The 24,343-nt window shown below is 43.5% G+C and overlaps 1 protein-coding gene across 1 annotated transcript in view; it reads left to right on the top strand.

Annotated features, from left to right (window-relative positions):
• The first annotated feature begins 734 nt into the window (after positions 1 to 734).
• The window catches only part of PDIA5 (protein disulfide isomerase family A member 5), a 255,318-nt gene continuing 231,709 nt past the window's right edge, over positions 735 to 24,343 (top strand). The window contains exon 1 of the mRNA XM_087711801.1: positions 735 to 893. Coding sequence (XP_087567927.1) covers positions 813 to 893 — 81 coding nt within the window. The 5' untranslated portion in view covers positions 735 to 812. The remainder of the gene's footprint in view (positions 894 to 24,343) is intronic.

The raw sequence follows: 24,343 nt of genomic DNA, 5'->3' as shown, positions 1-24,343 counted from the left end.
TTACCTCACAGGGTGATTGCTGGGGAGAGAAATTGAAAAACGCTGTATGCTGTCCTGAACTCCTATGGTGTAAAAGCACCCATTAACAATTTAGAAGTCTAATTTACTAACAGAATAGGTATGCGAATCAGTACATCTGAAAATGACGGTGTAAGTGCAAAATTATGGGTTGCTATCAAAAAGTGCTGCAGATTTTTTTTTTTTAGAAAAAGCTAAAGATTGGAATAGAAACCTGGCTGCTTTTAATCATCTCTTTGCAGGGCCATTGACACCCCTGACAGAAGACTAAGTCAAGGCAAGATATGTTACCTACAGATCATAAAAGGGAGAAAGAGGTCAAAGCCTCTTAACAAAACCATCCCTGAAGGCGGCGGCGGCGGGGGGGGGGGACCCCTACAAAAGCAGTCGATTAGAAGGACTCCGATCTGAGATGAGACTTGAACCCGGGCTTTCCCGATTGAAATAGTGCCCCCCTCCCCTACTCGGTGGGACGCATCTTTGCTCCAACTCACTGTCCTTCTCCCCCCCCCCCCATGAATGAGCGCCTCCCATTCGGCGGCGGACGGGCGTTCTGATTCTTTCTGCCACCTGTTTCCTCGCCCAACCCGAGCCGCTCACACGGCGCAGACTACAGCCCCCAGCATGCACCGCACGGCTCACTCTTCGGCTCCAGTACGGTATAGCAGGGTTTTTTTGTGGTTTTTTTTTTCCTTCCCCCATGGATTGCGCATGCTTAACCAGACGTGGCAGCAGCCGCTCGTTCTTCCAGCGCGAGCGGGAGCCGGAGCTAGAAGCCGGAGGTAGCTTGGGTTATGGCTCAGCCGGGGCGCAGCTTCAGTGGGGCTCCGGTCTGCGGAGGGAGAATGCTGCTGCTGCTGCTGTTTTCTCTCTTGGTAAGCATCCCCCTTCTGCGGGGGAGGGCTTCTCCTTTTGGAAGGGCGATCCTGGAAGGATGGAGCGGCGAGTTTTTCTGCGGGCGCTTAGCTTGGAACCCCGGGAGAACTGCTCGTGGGACAGTCGGGGGTGGGTGGGGGGTGGGATGCGGCTGTCGCCCGAGTGTCATCCAGAAGCAGCCGGCGCAAGTTAAGCGGGAGCTCCGGCAGCGCCAGAAGTTAAACTTCTTTGGCCTCGGGAGGCAGGGGCGGGGGAGGGTAACTCACCGGAGGCGCTGCGGTTGGCGCTTGCGAGGCTCTCTTGCACGGGAGAGAGTTGGCGGTGTGGTTCCCTCCGAGAAACTCGGGCGCCCTTCCTGCTGAACGGCTCCCCAGGCTTTGCCTGTTTGCTTCCCGAGGACCAGTTCCTTAACGCACTTACTTTATTGCGGGTTTTTTTTAAAAAAAATATTTATTTAATTGGGAACCGGTGGAAGTCATCACCTATTCTCTGTGAGGTGGGATGCCTGTGGCAGTTCCAGGTGTTGGCTCTCAGTTGCATCTAGGGAAGAATCTCCTGCGTGTATTTTGCTCCTCTGCAAAACAAGACCCTTGGCGATGAAAGCAGAGGTCTACTCACCTCATAGTCAGGGGCTGTGCATGCAATTGTGTAATCGCTGGAAAGTAGTGTGTGGGTGGTGGTGGTGGGGATTTCCCTCGGTTAAATGTGCCTATAGCCTAAGGGTTAATTGTTGGAAATAGTGCTTCAAACCTGCTTCCAAGCAACAACAACAAAACCCACCAATATCCGGCTGCTTACATCCTATTCTGATGTGGGATTACTCAGCAGTAAATCCCACTTGGATGAACTCCCAGATACATAGAATTGCTTTTGGCTTGATCTTAATTATGTTTATTCAGAATTCTCACTCTATTGGGTTACGGTGTGGATTTAGCTTTTCATTTTATGTAAAACACCATTCTACAAATTCTGGTTAAAAATAACTAGTACTGTTTATGTAAGAACTGCAAGTATTTCCTTCAAAGAGGTTGAGGATGGAAGATTGACAGCTGAAATTTACATGGGTGCTTAGATTTGTGATCTTGTCTGCAATGTAACACATTTCTCAATATTTGTTTTCCACTTCCCTTGATTCTCTGGACTTTTTCCCTACCTCGGTCTCAAAACAGGAACACTTCATGAGTGTGTCTTTTTTCCCATTTCCTCTGTCATTTTGTAGACTTGTTTTTTTAATGTTTACTATTAATGCTTATTGTTATTACAGTGAAGTAGAAGACTATCCTTCAACTATATCTGTTCTAGTTTTCCCTCCATTCAATTGTTAACCTCTGGATCCATAGGATAAAATGTAGTTGACAATGTGAGCTTCAGGAGGCACTAAAATGAGAAGCAATTCTGGAGTTATGTCTATCCTCTCCCTTCTGTAAGATCGCTCTGTGCATTGTTACATTTCACATACAAGCTTTTTCACTGAAGGTTTTGGGATAATTGAGTTAGCTTTGAAGTTCTGAACATTGAGTAGAAAAGCTTTATCACTCCACATTGAGAGTTATGGAGGAAAAGTATGCATGCTTTAAATGCAGAGAACCTACCATAAACTGTTTAATCATACTAACTTTAAAATGGAGCTCTTTTTTGTAGTAGAATAAAAAGCTTTTAAAACTCTTAGTAGATTCTGTAAAAATCTGAACATGAACAATGAAAAGTGAATGCTTATATGAATTACAGAATAGAGCTAAACTTCCTTTAAACCTTGACAAATGGAATAAGTAACCTTTTAATTTTCTGACTTTTATTAAGTCAGAAGTATAGTTCCAACACAGAATGATGGACCGATAATCCACTATTCTGAATATTTCTGCCTTGCTTTCTCTCTCTCTTCAAGGGAGATTCACAATAGTGGACTGACTGGCCATCTTTGGAAAAGTAAAATTGGTTGATCTTCATTGATCCTTGTCTCAAATATGAGCTTTATCTGTTGATTTGAAAAGACAGAAATCCAAATGAAAACCTGTAAAATAGTCTTTAGAGTTGGTTAAATAGTGCTAAAGGCAACCAATACCTGCACTAATATTTCATTTCTTGGTAAAATACATTCCTCATGCAACTTCTAAGAATTATACCAAAACTCTTTATTGAAAGAAGACCCAAGTCGTGCAGATATACTACTGGAAGAGCACTGCAACTAGTTTTTTTTTTTTTTTACAGATCATAGACACTTTTGCTAGATTCTTGGATGCAAATAGACCACAGATAGACAATTCTTCTAAGATGAGCAGGTGTAGATATAATTTCAGTTTCATTATCAACATCTTTTCTGAGAATTCCCCTGTGATGTTATTTGGATCCCATTTTTCAGCTTGTCTATTTACAGTCTGACTCCTCTTTCCTTCTGTGTTGTTTTGTTTGCATGTATGAAGCCATAGTTCGATTAATTTTAGTTGAATAAATTACAATGGTTCTCCCCTTTCTACTGCCCACAAATCTGATAATCCTACTTTTCTAGTCCCTCATCCCAATTAGTGATAAATACAGAGCAAGTAGTAGCTGTGAGTGTGACCAGGTAGCTGTTGCATGAGTTTATCTTGTGCACCAGTTGTAGTTTTTTTCTGACCAAAATGCTCTTAAGACAGTCACTCGTGCCCTAGTCACCTCATAAATGGACTATAATGTGCTTACATCTTGTTTCTCTTGAAGATCATGCTAGGTCCAAATGCAGTAGCATGAGCAGAAGTTAGTGTTTCTCATTATGCTCATGTCCATTTTGTTATTTTCACAAACAACTTAAGGTAGCAAAATATCCAGCAGACTTTTCTCCTCCCGTGGGGTAGATTAAGCTGAGAGAGAGTGACTGGCCCAAAGTCCCAGTGGCTTTCATGGCTAAGGCAGAACTATACCTCATGGTTTCCTGCTTTCCAGCTTGGTGCCTTAACCACTAGACCTGCGATGGCGAGCATATGGTACGCGTGCCAGAGGTAGCACACAGAGCCCTCTCTGCTGCCATACACGCCGTTGCATCAAGTCAGGTCTCTGTGGCATTTCTTTCATGAGTTTCTATTTCCCTGCAAACGACAAAACAGAAGCCCACAAAAGAAAAAGATCTTTCCTCTTGGTGTGCTGATGGTGTTGAGATGCCCATCTCCTGCCGGCCTGCTGTGCATGCATGTACATGTCTGCACACACATGTCCATGCACGCATGTTTGCGCATTTGGGCATGCACATGCATGTAGTTTGGGCACGGTGTCTAAAAGGTTTGCCATCGCTGCACTAAATCAAACTGGTTCTAGTATTTGCTTGTAGCATTTGCTGCTACACCAGCTGCATTGATTACCCATTTGCTTCTGGGTGCAATTCAAGGTGCTAGATATTAGATCTTCAAGGCACAGGGCCTATTACCAATTGTTTCTGTCCATCTACTGCATTCAGGCAGATGGGTATGCTTCAATCCCTTCAATTAGATGATGTTTTGTGGGACCGAGGAACCATTCCTTCTGTAGCAACAGCATCCCTTGGAGATATGCATGGATTCCACTCCCTAAGGGTTCCAGAAGTCCCTTAAGACATGGCTCTGTTCCCAGACCTGGAACTAGGGTGTCTGTGGAGCCTCTGTCAAGCCTTTTTTCCTCAGTGTTAGGACTGCTGTTTTGGTTCAGGGAGCTGTGTTGTTTTAGTCCTATTTCTCAAACCTTTGTATTAGACATGCTATAAGCTTCCCAAAAGGTTTTTTGTGGTGCTTTTTTTTTTAATTGAGTGGCCTTGACAAATCTAATAAATAGTGAATAGTATAGGCAAGGGTGGGTTCCTACCGGCTGAACAAGTGGTTCAGTTATTAAGCAAATCACTACAGTTGTTAAGTGAATTAATCAGTCATTAAGCGAATCTGGCTTTCTCCATTGACTTTGCTTGTCAGAAGCTGGTTGGGAAGGTTACAAAAGGTGATCACATGACCCCCAGGAATGTGCAACTGTCATAAATACATGCCAGTTGCCAAATGCCTGAATTTTGATCATGTGACCATGGGGATGCCGTGACAGTCGTGTGAAAACTGATTATAAGTGACTTTTTTCAGTGCCACTGTAACATCAAACAGCCACTAAATGAATGGCCTAGTTTCCTTTTATCACTAACTCTTCTCAACATAATTGTTTTCCCAAGTGATTTCCCCACATGACATGGTCAAAAGAAGTGAAATGTAGCTTTGTGATTTTTCCTTCCAGTGACATATCTGATGTTATGTGCTCTTGTACTTGCTTGTTGGTCATCTTTGCTATCTAAGGAACCTGTACTCTATACCAGTGTTCATATTTATAATGAACCCTCTTCCTTGGAAAGACAGGTAGTTTCTTGTTTTAAGTTCTTTAAAAGATAATTTTCAAGCATGCAATTTCTATTGCCCTTAGAATCTTTTGTTCAGTTTTGTACTTTCTGAAATCATATGGATAACTATTTGTTCCATATTGTATTCTTATATAAAATTTACATTGATTCAAGGGGTCTGTTTTTCAACAATACATGGGATTCCCCCCCTCTGATATTCTGAAATTTGAAAATTAGCTGTATTAGCTTGACACTATTTAGTCAACTATGCAATGAACTATAAAGCTGTTTCAGTCTGTTTTCGTATGAATAATAGTGATGCAAGTCCCATTCTTAAACATAAATAAATCTATTTCACTGTAGCAAAATAGTTTGAATATCATAGATCAAGGATTTCAGGACAGAAACATGTTTTAACTTCATATTTGCATTGAAAATATGTTCATTGTGACTTGTATTATAAATGCATGCATCCATGCAAATTTTTTTTTTAAAAACTGGCTAATTTGCAAAAAGGCAAACATTCTATAACCTTTGGAGGAATCCTATATATCTTTACTCATGCCTATTGTGCTAGCTATTTATATGCACGTTTAAAAGTTTTTTCTTTATTTCATCGTGCTTATCTTGATGTTCTGTTAGTGGAGCTATCCGTTGTTGCTTGCGTTTGACTGATTCGAGAAGATATATTGTTGCACTAAAAGCATATTATCATAGTGTTCCTGTTTTGAAGTGAGATAATTGGAGTAGGTAATGCCTATTTTTCTTTTCATGCAAAATGTTTAACAAAACCAAAAGTGCTATAAGTTTCTAACCCTCTACAATCTCAGACATTTGTGTTATTACTGTGTATTCACACCATTGCTTGAGTCAGACTACAAAGTTTCATGCTCATCATGAGAAACTGGAAGCTGCTTTCAGCCAGTTAAGCACTCTGTTATTTACCCAATCTAACAAGAAAACCCAAGGGTTGGGTTGACTAACTTTCAATGAAGCATCTTTCTGATTCTTCCCTTTATTTTTTTCACAAACATAATGTGTTGATGAACTCGACTTACAGCTTTTTGCGGGGGAAGAATGTTGTGCTGATGGGAGAGAAGAAATGTTGCTTTGAAATCTTTATGCAAAAGTTGATAACTTCCTTGTGAAGATGGCAAAACTTCATGGGTCCCACAGTTCTTGGCAATTTGAAAATAGGAAATAGATTAAACAATGCCCTGTTTGTATGCACACGCGCGCGCGCATGCACGCACACACACACACACACACACACACACACACACACACACACCGATGCAGGACATTAGAACAAATTTCTGGCAGGATGGTTCGTTTTTAAAGATTTTCTTCCAGTACAGGCAGTCCTTGGGTTAAGAATGAAATCCATTCTTGTCTTTAAGTCAAATTTTGTATGTAAATCGGAACAGGCTATTTAGCATCAGTTAGTCAAATATTTGTCTTAGCTTATAGTATTTATTTTACCTTTCTATGCATATAAAACACTTAAGAAAGAGCAACATGATCTGACTACAATTGGCAGATGGTATTCTCTTTCTTTGAGCCTATGAACCACTGAAGATAAACAATATTTTCATGAAGCACTGAAAACTGATTGCCTATTATAAATGGGCATACTACTTTGTAAAAGGGATGCGGTGGTTTAGTGGCTAAGGTGCTGAGCTTGTCAATCAGAAAGGTTGACAGTTCGGCAGTTTGAATCCCTAGCGCTGTGTAACAGAGTGAGCTCCCCTTACTTGTCCCAGCTTCTGCCAACCAAGCAGTTCGAAAGCATGTGAAAAATGCAAGTAGACCACCTTTGGTGGGAAGGTAACAGCGTTCTGTGGGCCTTCAGCGTTTAGTCATGTCGGCCACAAGACCACAGAGACGTCTTCGGACAGCGCTGGCTCATGGGCTTTGAAACGGAGATGAGCACTGCCGCTTAGAGTCGGGAACAACTAGCACGTATGTGCAAGGGGAACCTTTACCTTTTACTGTGTAACACTCATGAAAATATTGCATGACTTCCATGCCTTGTTGGGTCAAGGAAGAAGAACGGCGATTGCCATTTTTAGCAACAGGAAGTCCATTCGTAAAGATGGGTAAGTCAGACAGTCTTAAACTGGGAACTACCTGTATATAAGAGTGACCAAAGTGGTTTGGAGAGAGCAAACTCTTTCAACTGTAAAACATTCTTTTCCTGTAATAGCACTATATATGGCAACCTATAGCCAACCAGCTCTAGAGCATCTCTTGTTTTTCATTCAGAGACTTTGATCTAGCAGTAAAGCTATAAAAGAAATTAAATGCTTTCTTTATGTCTAAGTATATTTACCCATGTGTTATGGCTTTATTATTATTAACCTTTTCATCTTTACTACTACCTTCTCTTATTGGTATCATTATTATGATTCTTAATTCGCTGTTGTTTTGTGTGAACACTGAGAGCTCCTGCACTAGAGACGAATTCCTTGTGTGTCTAATCACCCTTGGTCAAATAAAGTATTCTCTATATCTTTAGCTTCTCTCTCTCCCTGGATAGTGTATTGTACTCTTTCAAAATTGCTTCAATTTTGCAGGAGGGGAAGTCTTTAGTAGTAGTGACTACACGAAAGATAAACCAAGTATGAGAACTCCATAGGGAGCTGTTCTGACCCCCTCCTCCATCCAGTAACGAATGCCGAGACAAGCCTAGCTGGAATGCCACAACACTTTATTAGCAGGAAACATAAATATTGGTGGCTGAAAGCCCAAGCACGACAAACAGATAAAGAACCTTGGCAGCAACCTAGACTCCAACAGATACAGATAACAGCTTCTCCAGCGTTGAGAATTAAGTTGAATCCTGCAACCAGACTCCTCCCAGAGTATCTCCTTAAATACTATCTTGAGAGGAGGCTAATTACAACCACCTGGGTCCAATTATCTTCTGTACCTGTGTAGCTGTTCTCTACGTCGATCTGCCCGCTGTTGCCAGGCGTCCAGGACCAACTCCCTTGTCTCCTCTGAACTGCTCCAAGGCCTGACATCAGGAGCACACTCCCTTTGGCTTTCACCGCTGCTCCATGCCTCAGGCGCCTCCTGGTGGCCAACCAGCCTCTCTGATCCCTGCTTGGAGTCGGAACCCTGTCCAGGGTCCTCCACATATTCCAGAGCTGACTCATAGGGCCCCTCACTGTCGGAGTCTGTTTGCAGCTCCAACGGCTCCTGCTGGGCCACAACAGGGAGCATAGAAGATAGGTGTTCTTAAATGTCTTATTGAAAATATGAAAAGAGAATGAAATTTAAGGATCTGAAAAAAATGGGCTGACATGACCAGAAAAAAGAAACCGAAGTTCACTATTTAGAAACATAGAAAATTGACATAGAAAAAGATTTAGTTGGTTCATTGAGTCTGCCCTTCGAGTTTGTTGGGTTTTTTTCCTTTTTAATTTATTAATTAATGTTTAATTTTATTTTTTTGCCAGATGATGGGCATGTGCTTATCCCAAGCATGTTTAAACTCAGTTACTGACGATTGGCACACTACCTCCACTGGGAGTTAGTTCTAAGCTTCCGCTACTCTTTCTGTGAAGTAATTCTAACATTACTTCTGAACTTCCATCCTGTCAGTTTGAGGTTACGTCCTCGTGTTCTTGATTTTTGCTAATTATTGAAATACTGCCTTCTGGAACCTTACCTCAGACCCTTAATATATTTAAATGTTTCAATCATGTCCCTCCTTCCCCTTCTGTCCTCCAGGCTGTACATTTAAAGTTATTTCCCCAGAAGTATTTCTAGATAAAGATAAAGGTAAAGGTTCCCCTTGCACATATATGCTAGTTGTTCTCAGGTCCATTTCAAAGCTGAAGAGCTAGTGCTATCTGAAGACGTCTCCATGGTCATGTGGCCAGCATGACTAAATGCTGAAGGAACATGAACACTGTTACATTTCCACCAAGGTGGTTCCTATTTTTCTTCTTGCATTTTTATGTGCTGTCGAACTGCTAGGTTGGCAGAAGCAGGATCAAGTAACGGGAGCTCACTCCATTACGCAGCAGTAGGGATTCGAACCGCTGAACTGCCATCCTTTCTCATCGACAAGCTCAGCATCTTAGCCACTCAGCCACCGTTTCCCTCTATTTCTAGCTACAATTCTCTTTTTCTTTGTATGAGATCAGATTCATACCACAATTGGGTGCTGATGCTTCTCCATTGAAGTTATTAGTTATGAATCTTCACAGGTAATAGGAGGCAATAAGTTCCTGTCCCTATTATATATTTCAAAGATTTTATGACCAATTTAATTTTAAGGTATTAAAAATATGTCAGAATAAGGTTGTATAGTGGCTTTACTATATCAGCGGTAGCCTGCAAAATAGACTTGAAAATGCCTGAAACTTAGTGTTCTGAAAACTGATAAAGTAGATTAGGCCTTGAGGTTAAGGAAGGAAGTAATACCTCCAAAAGCTTAAGATGAAAAACCAGTATAATAGGGAGAAGATTAAGGTAGAAACTCTGCACTTAAACTTTAATTATCATTGAAAGACTTTAGAGCCTCACTAATTTTCAAATGAATTTGAAGCTTATTTCTATCTGGAGTATTGGGTTTTATTTTCCTGTGTCATATGATTCTGCTATATAAATATGTCGTGTATATAACTTCATGAATAAATTGTATGGGGAATCTTATTTTATGTGCGGTCCTTGTTGCTCTCTAAGTTTGGTTGTTTTCTTGCAGATGTTTCATTACCAAAGTAAGCAATATCATCATTGCTAACCCTAACCCAGCACTGATACTGTTGCCTAGTTTGGTAATGAAATATTTGGAAAGATACAACCAAGCTCAGAGAGCACCACCGACTGCACAATTCATCCCTGAGTTACAAACACAGATAGTCCTCTATTTACAACCATTCCTTTAGTGACCTTTCAAAGTCACAATGCAGTGGAAGAAGTGCGTTATGATCATTTTTCACACTTACATCCGTGGCAGCATCCCCATAGTCATAAAGATCAAAATTCAGAGGCTTGGCAACTGTCTCATATTTATGATGGTTGCAGTGTCCCAGGTTCATGTGATCAGAAATTTTGGGCTCAATTGTAGTTGTAAATTGAGGACGACCTGTTCACAGTTCAACATGGGCTACTTTCTTCCACTGCTTCCAAATCGGAATCTTACTTTCCATTTCATGAAAAAAAAAAAAAAACCAGATGAAGTTAGCAAGAGCTATTGCAATGCATTTCAGTATATTTGGATGGACTAACCCTGTGATGGCGAACCTATGGCACATGTGTCACAGGTGGCACACAGAGCCCTCTCTGCGGGCATGCGAGCTGTCACCCCAGCTCAGCTCCACTGCACATGCACGCGTGCACCTCCTGCCAGCCAGCTGATTTTCGGAGCTCTGCAGCACATGCATGGTGGGGGCCAGTGGCCCATTTTTGATCCCACGAGGCCGCAGGGAGGCCTACTAGCTCAAAATGAGGAGCACAGGTGGTTGTGTGCACATGCGCAGGGGGGTGGGAAGAGCATGGGGGTCACACATGCATGTGTGGGGAGTGGGGTGCATAGTGGGATCCCCACACTTTGCATTATGGGTCACTGGACTAACCCATTTGGAGGCTATGAAAAAGGGGCATCCATGTTTATAATAATGATCTTTAATGATCACGTGTACAGAGATATTTTGATTAATAATATATTTAACCCCAGTTTTCATATTGCATTTACTTATCAAATTTATATGGCGGCCCACTTTACAAGAAGTCACAACATTCATATAAAACAAAAAACGTGTAAAACAAAAATATAAACAATCATTATTAAAAATTAATATATTAGTAAAACTTAAAATATACGAAATACAAGGCATGTAGAGTGACAGAATATATTACCCTCAATATACAGATCTTAGAATGTTACTGGTTCCTTGGGACCCCCAAGCCTGATGACATAACCAGGTCTTGAAGCATTTCTGAAACATAAACAAGAATGGGGCTAACCAGTGGTGGGTTGCAGGCAGTACGCCCTGGTACGGGCGTACTGGAGTCAGCCCGGAGCACCGGATACCATTCCAGTACGGTGCTCCAGAGGGCCCACCCGCCCACCCAAGCTCCTTACTGGAGTTTAAAGGCTTCTGCACTTCCGTGCAGGCGCACGGTGCATACAGCGACTGCGTATTCCTCTGCAGAGGAGCTGGAGTGTTGCGGAGGCGCTTGAATGCATGCATGCGCTACACACATCCATGAGGACGCTGCCAGTCCCGTTCCAACTGTACCGGTTTTGAACGGGATTTGCAACCCACCACTGGGGCTAGCCTAACTTTGTGTATGGGGGGTGGAGTTCCATAAGTGCCTGTGATGACCTGGGAGAAGGCACAAAGGCCATACAGTCAGCTGAGAGTTTAATCTCCCCTTTAATGCTCCAACTTTCCCCCAAACTCTTCCATGTTATGCAAGAACCAGAGCAAATCTCTCTCTACACACACACACACACAGCACCTTCTGGCTGCAAGTAGTCCAGAAAAATGCTGTTAGCACAACAGCTTCAAAGCGAGAAGTCCAGAGAGGCAAAGGAAAAAGGAAATGAATCCATGAAGCAAGGACTAAGGAAATGAGTCCACAAAGCAAGGAACAAGACAATGAGTCCACGAAGCAAGGAATAAAGCAATGACTCCATGAAACAAGAAAGCAAGCGGTCCTGCAAATGTCAGATGTCGGCAGTGGCACACAAAACTCCACAAATTCAGTGTTTGTTCCTGACAAATGCACCTCCCTACAAGTGTCTCCTTAAGTCTCAGTCCCCAGGTGTGCTTTATGAAGAGGGGTGGGGTGCTCTCCCGAGTTGCCGGATCGGCCTGCACTATTCCTGCTTCTCCACTCTCCGTGCTCTGGGATCAGGAGGGGCAGTCCTTGCTCATCCCCTGAGTTCCATCACTCCTCATTTCCACTGCCTGCCCTCTTTTGGTCATCCTGCCCTGTTCCTCCCTGCTGGCAAGTTGTCCCAAGCCCAAGGGGCCTGGGGCAGAGGTGGGTTCCTACTGGTTCAGCCTGGTTCAGCCAAGTAGGTGGTAACTTGGCCGCCCACGCCTCCAAACTGCTTCTATTGGTGGTGCCATAGGCGCCACATCTTATTTTTTTGCTTCTGCACATGTGCAGAAACACTTTTTTCCACTACTGTGCATGCATGAGTAGTGCGCATCAAGGGTGTGCATGAAGCACATCCCTGGGCAAACAAGCAGTAAAAGAATCTGGAACCCACCCCTGGCCTGGGGCTGCCTCCTCCTGCTCTTCCCCTCATTCCTCTGAAGCCAACAAGTTTGCCCTCTCGATCTCCATCAGCCCCAGCTCCGGCTCCCAACGGGGAAAGGACAGTGCCACAGCAGGTAAGGCCCACCTCCTGGGACCCACCAAATGTAAGTCTCCATCAGATGGTGCCCACGGCATGCCTTCTCTGACAGATCTAATAGGAGAGGATGATGTAATTGGGGAGAAGAGGTCCCTCAGTCCCATACCATGAAAGGCTTTAAGGGTTAAAACCAGCACCTTCAATTGGACCTGCAAGCAAACTGATATCCAATGCAGCTTGCAGAACAGAGGTGTGAATCAAGGCCTCTTTCAAAGGTGAAGGAACAACTCTCTTATTTGAAGAATTCATCAGAACCAGCTTGCACAATCACTCCCCAGCTAGGAGGGGCATGGATCTAAAGAGCAGGTGGCTGAACTCATAGTTCTAAAGAGCTTGTCCACTTCCTCAGATCCAAAAGGTTCAGACCATTTCCAGATAATTAGACAAGTCTTCTCCCCAGGCATCTCTTCTGGACCTGCAACAAGGCTACCATCCACTGCAAATTGGGTGGTAGCCTTGGTTGCTACCAAGTTGCAACCAAGCAACTTGAGAGATGCTGAGCAAATTCCTCCATACACTCCTGTAAGAGATTCCTTGAAACCCCTTTACACAAGAGCATAGTTGAGGAGTGGCTGCTGTCTGTGGATTCAGTAATAGTGGAGGAGTTCTGATACTTCATCTCCCCTACTGATACAAGGTAGGCCTTAATAGCTCTACCCCATGTTTGGTTGTGTTTGTCCTTCACTGAGTGTCAGCGAGACTCTAGGCATCTTTTCTCTCATTTCATCTCCCTCAACTCCTTTGTGTACTAGGGAAGTGACGGGACCTCCTAGAAAGAAACAGTTGCATGGGCAAGATCCAGCCTCAGCAATTCCCTTATTCCAAGCAGTGACTGAGATCGTCTTTGCAGTAGACCAATAGGAACAACCCGTATCTCTCTGTGAAACATATCAGGTTCCATCAATTGCTGGGGAAGAATCTTGCTTCCCTATAACGGATAGTGGCACTCGAGGATCCAGTGGAAAGATCTGACCATAACAAGACACCAAGCGCTCCCCCAATTTCAGATCATACATCTACTGCTCTGACAGAAACACCAGATTTGGGGGTGTGGCCACTGTAAATCTGGGAACTCCATTGCCAGGGAGGTTGCTAAGCAGCAGGGAAACTGGTATGACAATCGCATTTGATCTCTAGAGCCTAGCTTGATAAACAGGGTCTCACATCTGGTGAGCTGTGGTGCAACACCCCTGAAATCACAAAGGCTTTTTTTTTTGCAAATATTATACTAGTCTAATTTAAATCTTTCATTTCAGAATTAGCATATTGTGTTGGTACTAATACAATTCTGATTTAACAGCTTTATTTTTCTCAATGTGCTTAGTAAAGTAAGTAGGTTTTGTAAAAGTCAGATTTAATTAATGGAATCTGCATGTATTGGAGAAATAATTTCTCTAGAAGGAGGTTTTGACATGACACAAAACATGACAACTACATTAATACAATATTGTATTAATATATGAAGGATTTTCACAGAAATGCGTGCTAGATAGAATCATATATAGATATTTTGTCTAGATTACAAAAGCAATTTAAGCTAGAAAGAGAATTAAACAATGACACACTTTCACAATCCTCAACTCAGTCCTCAACTGAGTTGATACATCAACTCAATATGGGACTTTTAACCAGAGAAAAGAATCATCTCCCAAAGTTAGCCAGCAAATATATATGCAGGAGATGGAATACTTTTATCATAATCTTAAGTAGCAAAAGGGACCAAGGAAAGCTGTGTTCCATTTCTGCAGAGATCTCTCGCTACAGATGAACTTTGAAGAAACCAAGATTATGAATTTTGCAAAAAAACAAAAAAACCTACCTCTTGCATTGAGCATCACAATATTAAGAAGATGATATGTACCAATAAGGGGAAATATTTATAGCTCAAGGTTGAAATGAGAGGGTCCTTAATGCCCTCTGAACTTGGTTGTTTCCTTGCAATATTTCATTACTAAAACTAGGTAACAACATGATCAGCACTGATGATGTTATTTAGCTTGAGTAATGAAACAACCAAACTCAAAGAATGCCAAGGACTCCTCAAGATGTTATGTTTCAAAAATTTAGTGTTTGGGTTTCAATTTGCAGGAAACCAGAATGTCTGTATTATTCATGTTTAATTAAATTCTTAAAGGGATTCACTAATTACTACTTTCTCTATTTGGAACATATGGGATATATTTCAACGGTTTACAATTATTTGAGGTTGAGGCACTGATGCAGCTCTCATCTATGATCCTAGTTAAACCAATTTTAACCACTTTTGTTAAACTTGATGCAATTCAAAGCAAACTTGAAAGGAAGTGATCCTAGTGCATTCCTAATGCACTGAGCAAGAAATGGGGATTAATAAAGTAGAGACTAGTCTATTATTGGCTAAATCTAAATTGTCTGCCTCACAGCCTGATCTCACGAACACTGGCTGGTAGTGATCAATCTTTCTGAAATGGGACATTGTTGACAGACTGTGACACTGGATATTCTTCCGAGATCTTAATGTTTTTTTGATTATGAGTAGGCTGCAACATTGCTTAGGAAAAGGGCTCTGGATAGGGAATCACAAATTGACTTTAGTAGAATTTCTGTAGTAGTTGAACTGAAAAACCATACGTTTTAAATTAGTAATTACAAGCTACTGAGCAGTTCATAAATACTGCAGTCCTTTTATGCTAACGCAACTGGACATCTTATCAGAACTTTTTTGAGTATAATTTCAAAAGAAAGATTCCCTTTGCAGAAAGAACCTTGTCTTACAGTACATTATGTTGAATCAATGACTCATATTCTATTTCATTGTGACTTCCTGAGTCTTCTGGAAATAATTGTGCCAATAAGTTTTAATAAGATGTAATAGTAGTGAGTGAAATGTTTTGTCACTGTGAAGGTATGGAAATGGGTTGTTTATCTTTTCCTTTACATTTATATTTAATATATTTGAATTATTGTTGGAAGTGATTTTAGTACAAATTGATAGAAAATATGATATATAATATTACATTTATATTCTACTGTTTCTTTATGTAGTTCAAGTATACATAGATGGATCTCTTAGCCATGTGAGATTTTTTTGAGCTGAGGCAACTGACTGGTAGAAATCAGATAATGAGGTTCATGATAAAATATGACCCTGATCTTGAATTTCCCTAATCCAAGTCCATTTTACCCATGAAAATGCTGGTATCTACATAATGTCTCAAAGAAAAACCAGAAAGTCCAGTTGCCTCTTGAAAAAAGCACTTTAGGGACAGCCATGACCTGGATAACTGAGAAGTTCCATAGAACAGTGATAGCGAACCTTTTAGGCACTGAGTGCCCAAAGTGCATCATGCATCCAAACTGCAAGGCGTGGGCGCATGTGCATGCATACTCCATGCATACGTACACACCCACACATGAGCCTGCAACCCATCCAAAGTGAAAGACATGTGTGCATGCACCTTGCGCATGCACAGCAGAGACCTGAAGCCTGGCTGGTCAGCAAGAGGCGCACACGCATGTACAGCAGAGACCCAAAACAGAGCTGGCATGCATGCCCACAGGGAGGGCCATAAGTTTGCCACCACTGCCATAAACAAATAGTAAAGTGATTTCTCCCTGCCCTTTGGAACATGTGATTATTTATTTATCTTTGTATCCTGCCTTCATTACTTTATAAATAACTCAAGTTGGTGAACACATACAACACTCCAGTGATGGGTTCCGGATCCGTCACAACTGGTATGCTCGGACGGGGCTGGGCATCCACCACAGGCACACGTGCTACACACGCATGTGCACCCACCGCCCTGTGATGCTCCAGCTGCTCGGCGGAGCATCATGCAGGTGCCCTTCGTTGTGCGCACGTGCTCAAATGGCCTGGTAGATTAAAAAGAGGTAAGGAACAAGGGTGGGTGGGCCCAACGGAAACACCATTCCGGTACGGTGGCAGCTGCTCCCAGCTGCCACCGATACACCTCTACTGCAGCATACCGCCCGGAACCCACCACTGCAACACTCCTGTTTTCCCCACAGTAACAAACCTGTGAAGTGGGTTGGACTCAGAGAGTGACTGGCCAAAAGATTCCCAACTTGGTTTCCTTGCCATTTACTCAGGATGACGAAAAAAGTAGTTTTGATCAGTTTTCTACTGGATATCTGTAGCAGTTAATATCATGACCAGTTCCTATTATTTTACACAAGAACATATCTCTTGCTTTAGCAGTAATGTTACTTAAATGTGGTTGGTCCATTAATCTGTACTATTACTGTAGTGATGATGATTTGAAAAGCAGCAATGGTAATGTGAAGTTTCAAAATGACAAAAGATGATAGATGAAGTTTAAAGAATAAATACACAAAGTGAATTACCTGAAATTATACCAGTTTGTCACCTAATTAGAATTCTTCTTCTTTTAAGTCTATTATTTTCCAACCAATTTGCTGTTTTATTTTCAGAATAGTTCAGAATGAGCTTTATAATACTGCAGATTGATGACATTCAAAGTGACTTGCCTGCTGTTGAAATCAATGCAGCAAACTGGAAAATCATGCATGAAATACTGGACAGCAAAATAAAGGAAAGGTTATTATACCAATCCTAAAGCTCTAAGAATTAATGCTGTCAATTTTATTACCCTCTGTGGTTTTTTAACCTTCAGTTGAATATTAACATCTTTATATAGAAAACAGAATTAATGTTAAAGGAGACATGGTTACCTGAACATTAAGAACAATGGTTCAGAAAACTCAAGCTTAGATTTATTAAATTAAGAATTATCAGCTAGTTTACTTGTGTTCCATTTAGAATTTAACCAAGACACTGGACTTCATGTAGCTCTATGTTGGTTTGTTTGATTTTGTGACACTATCGTGTGATTTGTAAACAGTGGCTAGAATTAGCTGCCTGTTAAGCATTCTCTTCAAAAACAAGATGCATGTATATGTTTGTCTTCTTGCTTGGAAAGTTATTATTGTTCTGTATTTTTCAGAGTATAAGACACATTGGAGTATAAGATGCACCAAGATTTTGAAGAGGCAAATTAAATATTAAAGTTTTTGCACTCTACAGACCTCCCCAAAATGCCCTGTTTTTCACAAAAACGGGCCTATTTTTTTTTAAAGGGCATGAATAGCCTTTAGGAGGCTTGTAGAGTGCTCCAACACGGCTCGTTTTTCGCTCATTTCTGCCCTCCCCAGCCCCAGGAGCACTCTGGAAGCCTCCTAAAGGCTATACAAGGTCATTTTGGTGAAGGGGGCAGGGTTTCGGGAGGCAAAAAATGCTGTATTCAGACGCACCCAGATGTAATATACATCTACTTCAGCACTATGATCAGTTTTGTTTTTATATATTTTGCTTTTTGATAATCCCCATTTATTTCTACTCCATAGAGCTTCCTTTTTTTTTTTTTTAAGGAAAGTGTGCAGCTTGGGGTTTAAATAATGCACACTTTCAGTTCTACTACCAAGATCATGTTGGGAGTATTTTAAGGAAGGAGGAAAACCTAAAGAATTATACATCCTAGGTGAGAGCCAGTTTAGTCTGGTAGTTAAGATTCTGGCCTAGAAACCAGGGGATTGAGTTCTGTCTGTAGTGTTAGTCTGTCTTTAGGCATGAAGGCTACTTGCGTGATTTTGGGCCAGTCACTCCCTCTCAGCCTAATCTGCCTCCTAGAGTTGTTGTGGGGAAAATAGGAAGAAGTATTGTATGTGTTCACCATCTTGAGTTATTTACAAAATAACTTTATTTATAAAAATATTAAAAGTGAGATATAAATATAATAAAAAAATGTGAAGTATTAGTGCCACCTAGTAAGACCACATCTGGAATACTGCAACCAATTTTGGTCACCATACTACAAAAAAGAGGTTGAGACTTTGGAAAAGTTCAGAAAAGAGCAACTAAGATGATCAAAGGCGTGGAGACTATATCATATAAAGACTGGCTGCAGGTTTTGGGTCTGGCTAGTCTAAAGAAAATAAAAATTGGGGTGACATGATAGCAGTATTTCTGTATTTGAGGGGCTGCTGCAAAGAAGTGGGGGTCAAGTTATTCTCTAAAGCAGTGGTCTCCAACCTTGGCAACTTTAAGACTTGTGGACTTCAACTCCCAGAGTTGAAGTCCACAAGTCTTAAAGTTGCCAAGGTTGGAGACCACTGCTCTAAAGCACCTGAGGGCAGGACAAGAAACTATGATTGGAAACTTATCAGAGAGAGAAGCCACCTGCAATTGAGGAAAAACTTCCTTACAGTGAGGACAATTAACCAGTGGAACAGCTTGCATTCAGAAATAATGGGTGCTTTATCACTGGAAGTTTTTAAGAAGAGACTGGACAGTCACTTGTCTGAGATGGTATAGGTTCTCTTCCTTGAGCAGGGGGTTAGACTAGAAGACCTTCAAGGTCCCTTCCAGCTCTATTCTATTCTAACACAAAAAAATACAGGTAGTTCTGGGCTTACAACCGCAATTGAGCCCAATATTACTGTTGCTAAGCAAGACAATTGTTAAGTGAGTTTTCCCCGATTTTATGACCTTTCTTGCCACCATCATTAAGTGAAATCACTGCAGTTGTTAAGTAAATCTGGCTTCTCCATTGACTTTGTTTGTCAGAAGGTCACAAAAGGCAATCATAGGAACAGTGCAGCCATCATAAATAGGAGGTGCCAAGCATCTGAATTTTGATCACATGATTATGGGGAAGCTGCAATGGTCGTAAGTCGGGAAAATGTTCATATGTCCATTTTTTCAGTGCAGTTGTAACTTTCAAAGTTACTAAATGAATTGTTGTTAGTCGAGGTCTATCTGTATGCTTGTCATGTGAAGTCTTATATATGTCGACTCAAAAATAAACCATATAAATCCGTTAGTATTATTCCCAGATAAGTGACCAAAAGTTTTCTATCACAGTTTGCCTTTTCCAGACATATTTGGCTGCTTCTGGGGCATTAAAACGCTTCCTAGCCTGATTACTGCTACGAAGCCAAAATTATACAAATCCAGTCTATTTGCACTCTGGTCTAAGTTCTGACAGCAAGATTTACCCACAGCAGCTCTAATGCACTGGGTGAGTCAGAAATGAAATTATTTGTAGAGACAAAACTCTGTGAAACAAAAGTGATTTCAGTATTAGTTTAGTTCAGAGATGGGTTGCTTCTTGGTTCGGCCCAGATAGGGAAAACCAGTAATAGCAGCGGGAGGCTCTGCCCGGATTCTTCTGTGCATGCACAGAAGCGTCGAGTGCGTGCACGCACATGAGGAACAGGTAGTAAAAAAAATGGAAACCCACTACTGTTTCAATTCAGTGTTAAGTATCATACTAAGAAACATAAGGTAGTTTCCTGAAAAGAAGCACAAGAAAACATGCTGTTTCCAAGGCCAAACTGAGCATAATGAGCTGGTATAAAAATACCTTTAGTTAACCAGATAATTGGTTGGCATTTGTTGATGATAGTAACCTGGCACAGATATACAGCTGAGCTGCCAACAAGATAATTCATATTATAAATCCGCCTGAAATCAGAGGCCTTATTTAACATCCTGGATTCATGTTATTCCCAATATTAAATATAGGTAATTCTCATCAACCTTGAAGGGAAGTGCTTCAGGATAATTAGTTAATATTGGGCTACAGCTAAAGACATTAAATTCTATACATGTGCTAAGTATTATTAAGAATAATTTGTTCCGTCTCTGATTTTCATTTAATGTGTTCATACACTTAGTGAATCTCTCTAGCCTTCCTTCTAGCAGGTAATAACATGGCATGCTTTTTTTGATTAATTTCTACAAATGCATTCTTTTCACAAATAGTAATCTGGAACAAATGTGTTAATGAAATAATATTGGAGTATGCTTGAATTGAATTCAGCATTCATAGTGAAAAGGAAAAGGAAAAAAAAGATCTTCGTAAATGCTGCTAATTGACCATGTTACAATCATTAGTAAATAGTTGCGAGGGTTTTCTTCAAGAATCATTTTAAAATTTGCAGGATGCAACATCAATAGTTTAACAAGGGTTTAAGAAAGGGCGTTGGTACTTACCTGATACGCCTCTTCTCATAGTGGGGGGAGGAGTATCCAGAATGGGTTGACCTTATCCCCTCGTGATTGGATTCAGTCAGATAAGCTCTTTGGACAACGCCCCCTGGCACCAGGAATCCCCAGTTTTAATAACGAAGAGCTCTATCCGACTCGTTGCATCATTCACTCCAGACTCTTGATTCAGTTTTTAGCTTTTATTGTTTTCAACATCAGTATTTATATAACTACATAAACAATGAACATAACACTTAGTCGTACAAACATAGTCAGGGAGGGACTGGATACTCCTCCCCCCCACTATGAGAAGAGGCGTATCAGGTAAGTACCAACACCCTTTCTCCATAGTGAGGGTGGAGGAGTATCCAGAATGGGACGTACCAAAGCCTGCACGTCCCTAGGGAGGGAGACCCCTGAGGCCCCGTGTCCCCCACTCAGGCCTGTTGAGGCATAGGCCCCACCCTGTGAACCGCCTGCAACACCCTGCGGCCGAACGAGGCTTCTGCCGAGGCAAAGGAGTCCAACTTATAGCTCCTAAAAAAGGGAGAGGGGGAAGACCATGTAGCTGCCTTGCAGATTTCGGCCAGGGATGCTTGTGTGGCCCAGGCCGTGGATGTGGCTGCACTCCGCGTGGAGTGGGCTGTGATATGATTTGGTGTCTGTAAACCCTGCGATTGGTACACAGTGGCAATGCAGGTTCACAACCACCTGCCAATAGTGGTGGAAGTTACCTTGTTACCCAGGGATCCTGGTTGGAAGGAGACAAACAGGGCTTCGGATTTCCTGTTTGGCCTGGTTCTCCTGAGGTAAATCCTCAGAGCCCTCCTTATGTCCAGAGTGTGCCACTTCCTCTCCAACGGGTGAGAAGGGTCCGGACAGAAGTTGGGCAAAATCAGTTCCTTGGCTCGATGGAAGCAGGAGCATACCTTGGGGATGAAGGACGGATCCAGCCGTAACACCACCCTGTCTTGGTGGAAGACACAGAGGTCCTCCCTGGTGGACAGCGCTTGCAGTTCGGATATCCACCTGGCGGAGGTGATGGCCACCAGGAACGCCACCTTCAGGGTCAGGAACTTAAGGGAACTGTTCGTAACGGCTCAAACGGAGTGCCTGTTAGAGCGTCCAATACCCTGTGTAAGTCCCAGGAAGGGTACCTGTGTACCGTAGGTGGTCTGAGATTGGAGGCCCCCTTAAGGAATTGCCTGACCATGGGGTGGTGCATCAAACTCTGGTTTCTGCCACACAGGAGAACTGATGAGATGGCTGAAACCTGTCTCCTAATTGTGTTAGGAGCTAACCCTCTATCCAGGCCCACCTGGAGGAAGTCCAGAACCTGTGGCACCATAGCCTGGATGGGGTTGTACCCCCGGGAGTTGCACCAAGAGTCAAAGGCCCACCACGTGGAGCCATAGATGCACTCCGTGGAGGGTCTTCGGGCAGCCTGGATAGTCCTTATCACCCTGGGGGAGAAGAGGTCTTTCCTCAGGATGCTCCGCTCAATTGCCAAGCGGTCAACTGGAGCTATTGAGGATCTGGGTGCTCCAGCGATCCCTGGCTGAGGGATATCCTCTCCTGGGGGATTCTCCACCGACAGAGACTGGAGATCTGCAAACCAAGGCCTCGGGGGCCAATGAGGAGCCAACAGAACCACTTCCGCCCCCTCCTGAAGGATCTTCCGTATGACCCTGGGAATCAGGGGCAAGGGAGGAAAGGCATACAAAAGACCCCTGGGCCATGAGCTCCGCAGAGCGTCCATTCCTTCCGCCCCCCGTGTCCGGTACCTGGAGAAGAACCTCGGGAGCTGAGTGTTGAGGGGAGTGGCGAACAGATCAACCTCCGGGTGCCCGAAGCGCTCGGCTATCTCCTCGAATATCGCAGGCTGCAGCCTCCACTCTGAGTTGTCCACCTCGGCCCGGCTGAGCCAGTCGGCCCTGGTGTTGTCCACCCCTGCTATGTGTTCTGCCCTCAAAGACCGGTGGTTCCTTTCGGCCCACTGACCCAGACGTTTGGCCTCCTTCATAAGGGCCCTTGATCTGGTCCCCCCCTGCCTGTTTATGTGGGCCTTGGTGGTGATATTGTCTGTGAGGACTAATATGTGCTGGCCCCCAACCGAGTTCTGGACCGTAACAGGGCCAGACGGACCGCCCTGAGCTCCAACCAGTTTATATTGTGAGTCCCTTCCACCTGAGTCCACTGTCCTTGCGCCATCTGAGCCAGCAGATGGGCACCCCACCCGCTCAGACTGGCGTCCGTCGTTACCGTCAAGCGGTCTGGTGTCCAGAAGGTTTCGCCCTTCGTGATCGCTGGGGACGTCCACCAAGTCAGGGAGTGGGAGACCTCTACCGGGAGAAGTACCTTGGTCTGTGAGCAGCTCGTGCGCCTTCGCTGGAATGGCAAGAGGAACCATTGGAGATCTCTGGTGTGGAGGCGAGCCCACGGAACGATGCCAATGGCAGAGACCATGGTACCTAGTAGTTTAGACAGAGTGGCTAAGGACACCTTGCGCTTCCTGGCTATCGAGGAGGCTAGCTGTCTAAGCGCTATCTGTCTATCAGGCGACAGGAAGACCATGCCCGCCTGGGTGTCTATTCTGGCTCCTAGGTGAATCAGACTAGTAGAGGGGTGGAGGTGACTCTTGGCTAGGTTCACCGTAAACCCATGGTCCCTCAGGACTGTCATGGTGACGTCTAGGTCTCGCAGGGCGCCCCTAAAGGAAGATGACTGCAGAAGCAGGTCATCCAGGTAACATTGGATGCACACTGGGACCTGTCTCAGGTGCGCTGCCAGCGCTGCCGTTACCTTCATGAATACCCTCGGGGCCGAAGACAGGCCGAAGGGGAGGGCCCGGTACTGACAGTGGTGCCCCATGTAGCAGAATCTGAGATACCTGCGGTGATCCTGGGCAATGGGAATGTGCAGATAGGCCTCAGTGAAGTCTATGGAAGTGAGAAAGTCTCCCTGTCTAACCCCTTCCAAGATAGAGTGCAGGGAGTGCATCTTGAACCTCCTATAGCGAATGGAACGGTTCAGGCATTTCAGGTCAAGGATCGCTCTCCAGCCCCCAGAGGCTTTGGGGATGACAAACAGAATGGACTAGTGCCCCTGACCCTGTTGCTCTGGAGGCACTGGCTGGATCGCCCTGATCTCCAACAGGTGTTGGATGGCTTCCTGCATCAGCAGCCTCCGGATCGGGTTCTTAGAAACCGGACATATCCGGAAGAAGCTCGGGGGACTGGAAAGAAATTCGAGTGAAAGGCCATGCCTGATGGTCTTCTGCACCCATCTGTCAGAGGAGGTGAGGTCCCAGCGGTCGGCGAAGTGTGCTAAGCACCCCCCAATGGGGAGAACGCTGGGCCTAGCTTTAATTTTTGCAGAAGGAGCGCCCCCCCTCCTCCTCCGCCCCCTCGAAAGGGCCACTTCTGCTGCCTGCCTCTCTGCTGTCTGTCTGGGTACCTCTGCCTAACAGGGAATCCCCCCTGGTACTGCCTGCTTCCAGAGAACTCTGCCTCTGACCCCCCTAAAGGAGTTCTGACCCTGAAAGAAGGAACCAGAGTCCTGACCCCGGGAGTAGGAACGTCTGGGGTATGGAGTCGACCTGAAGCTGCCTTTCTTCTGGGCAGTGGCCAGGACCTTCCTCTTGTCCTTGTTCTCAATCAGGAACCGGTCCAGAGCCGAGCCAAAGAGGGAGTCCCTGTGAAGGGGGCCGAAGCCAGGTGCCACTTGTGACGAA

Source organism: Thamnophis sirtalis, unplaced genomic scaffold (genome assembly GCF_051295495.1).
Source record: "Thamnophis sirtalis isolate CommonGarterSnake01/CBP01778 unplaced genomic scaffold, rThaSir2_p1.2 scaffold_1, whole genome shotgun sequence".
NCBI classification, from domain to species: domain Eukaryota; kingdom Metazoa; phylum Chordata; class Lepidosauria; order Squamata; family Natricidae; genus Thamnophis; species Thamnophis sirtalis.
The sequence above is the reverse complement of the archived record's forward strand: the minus strand, read 5'-3'. Positions and strand labels throughout refer to the sequence as shown.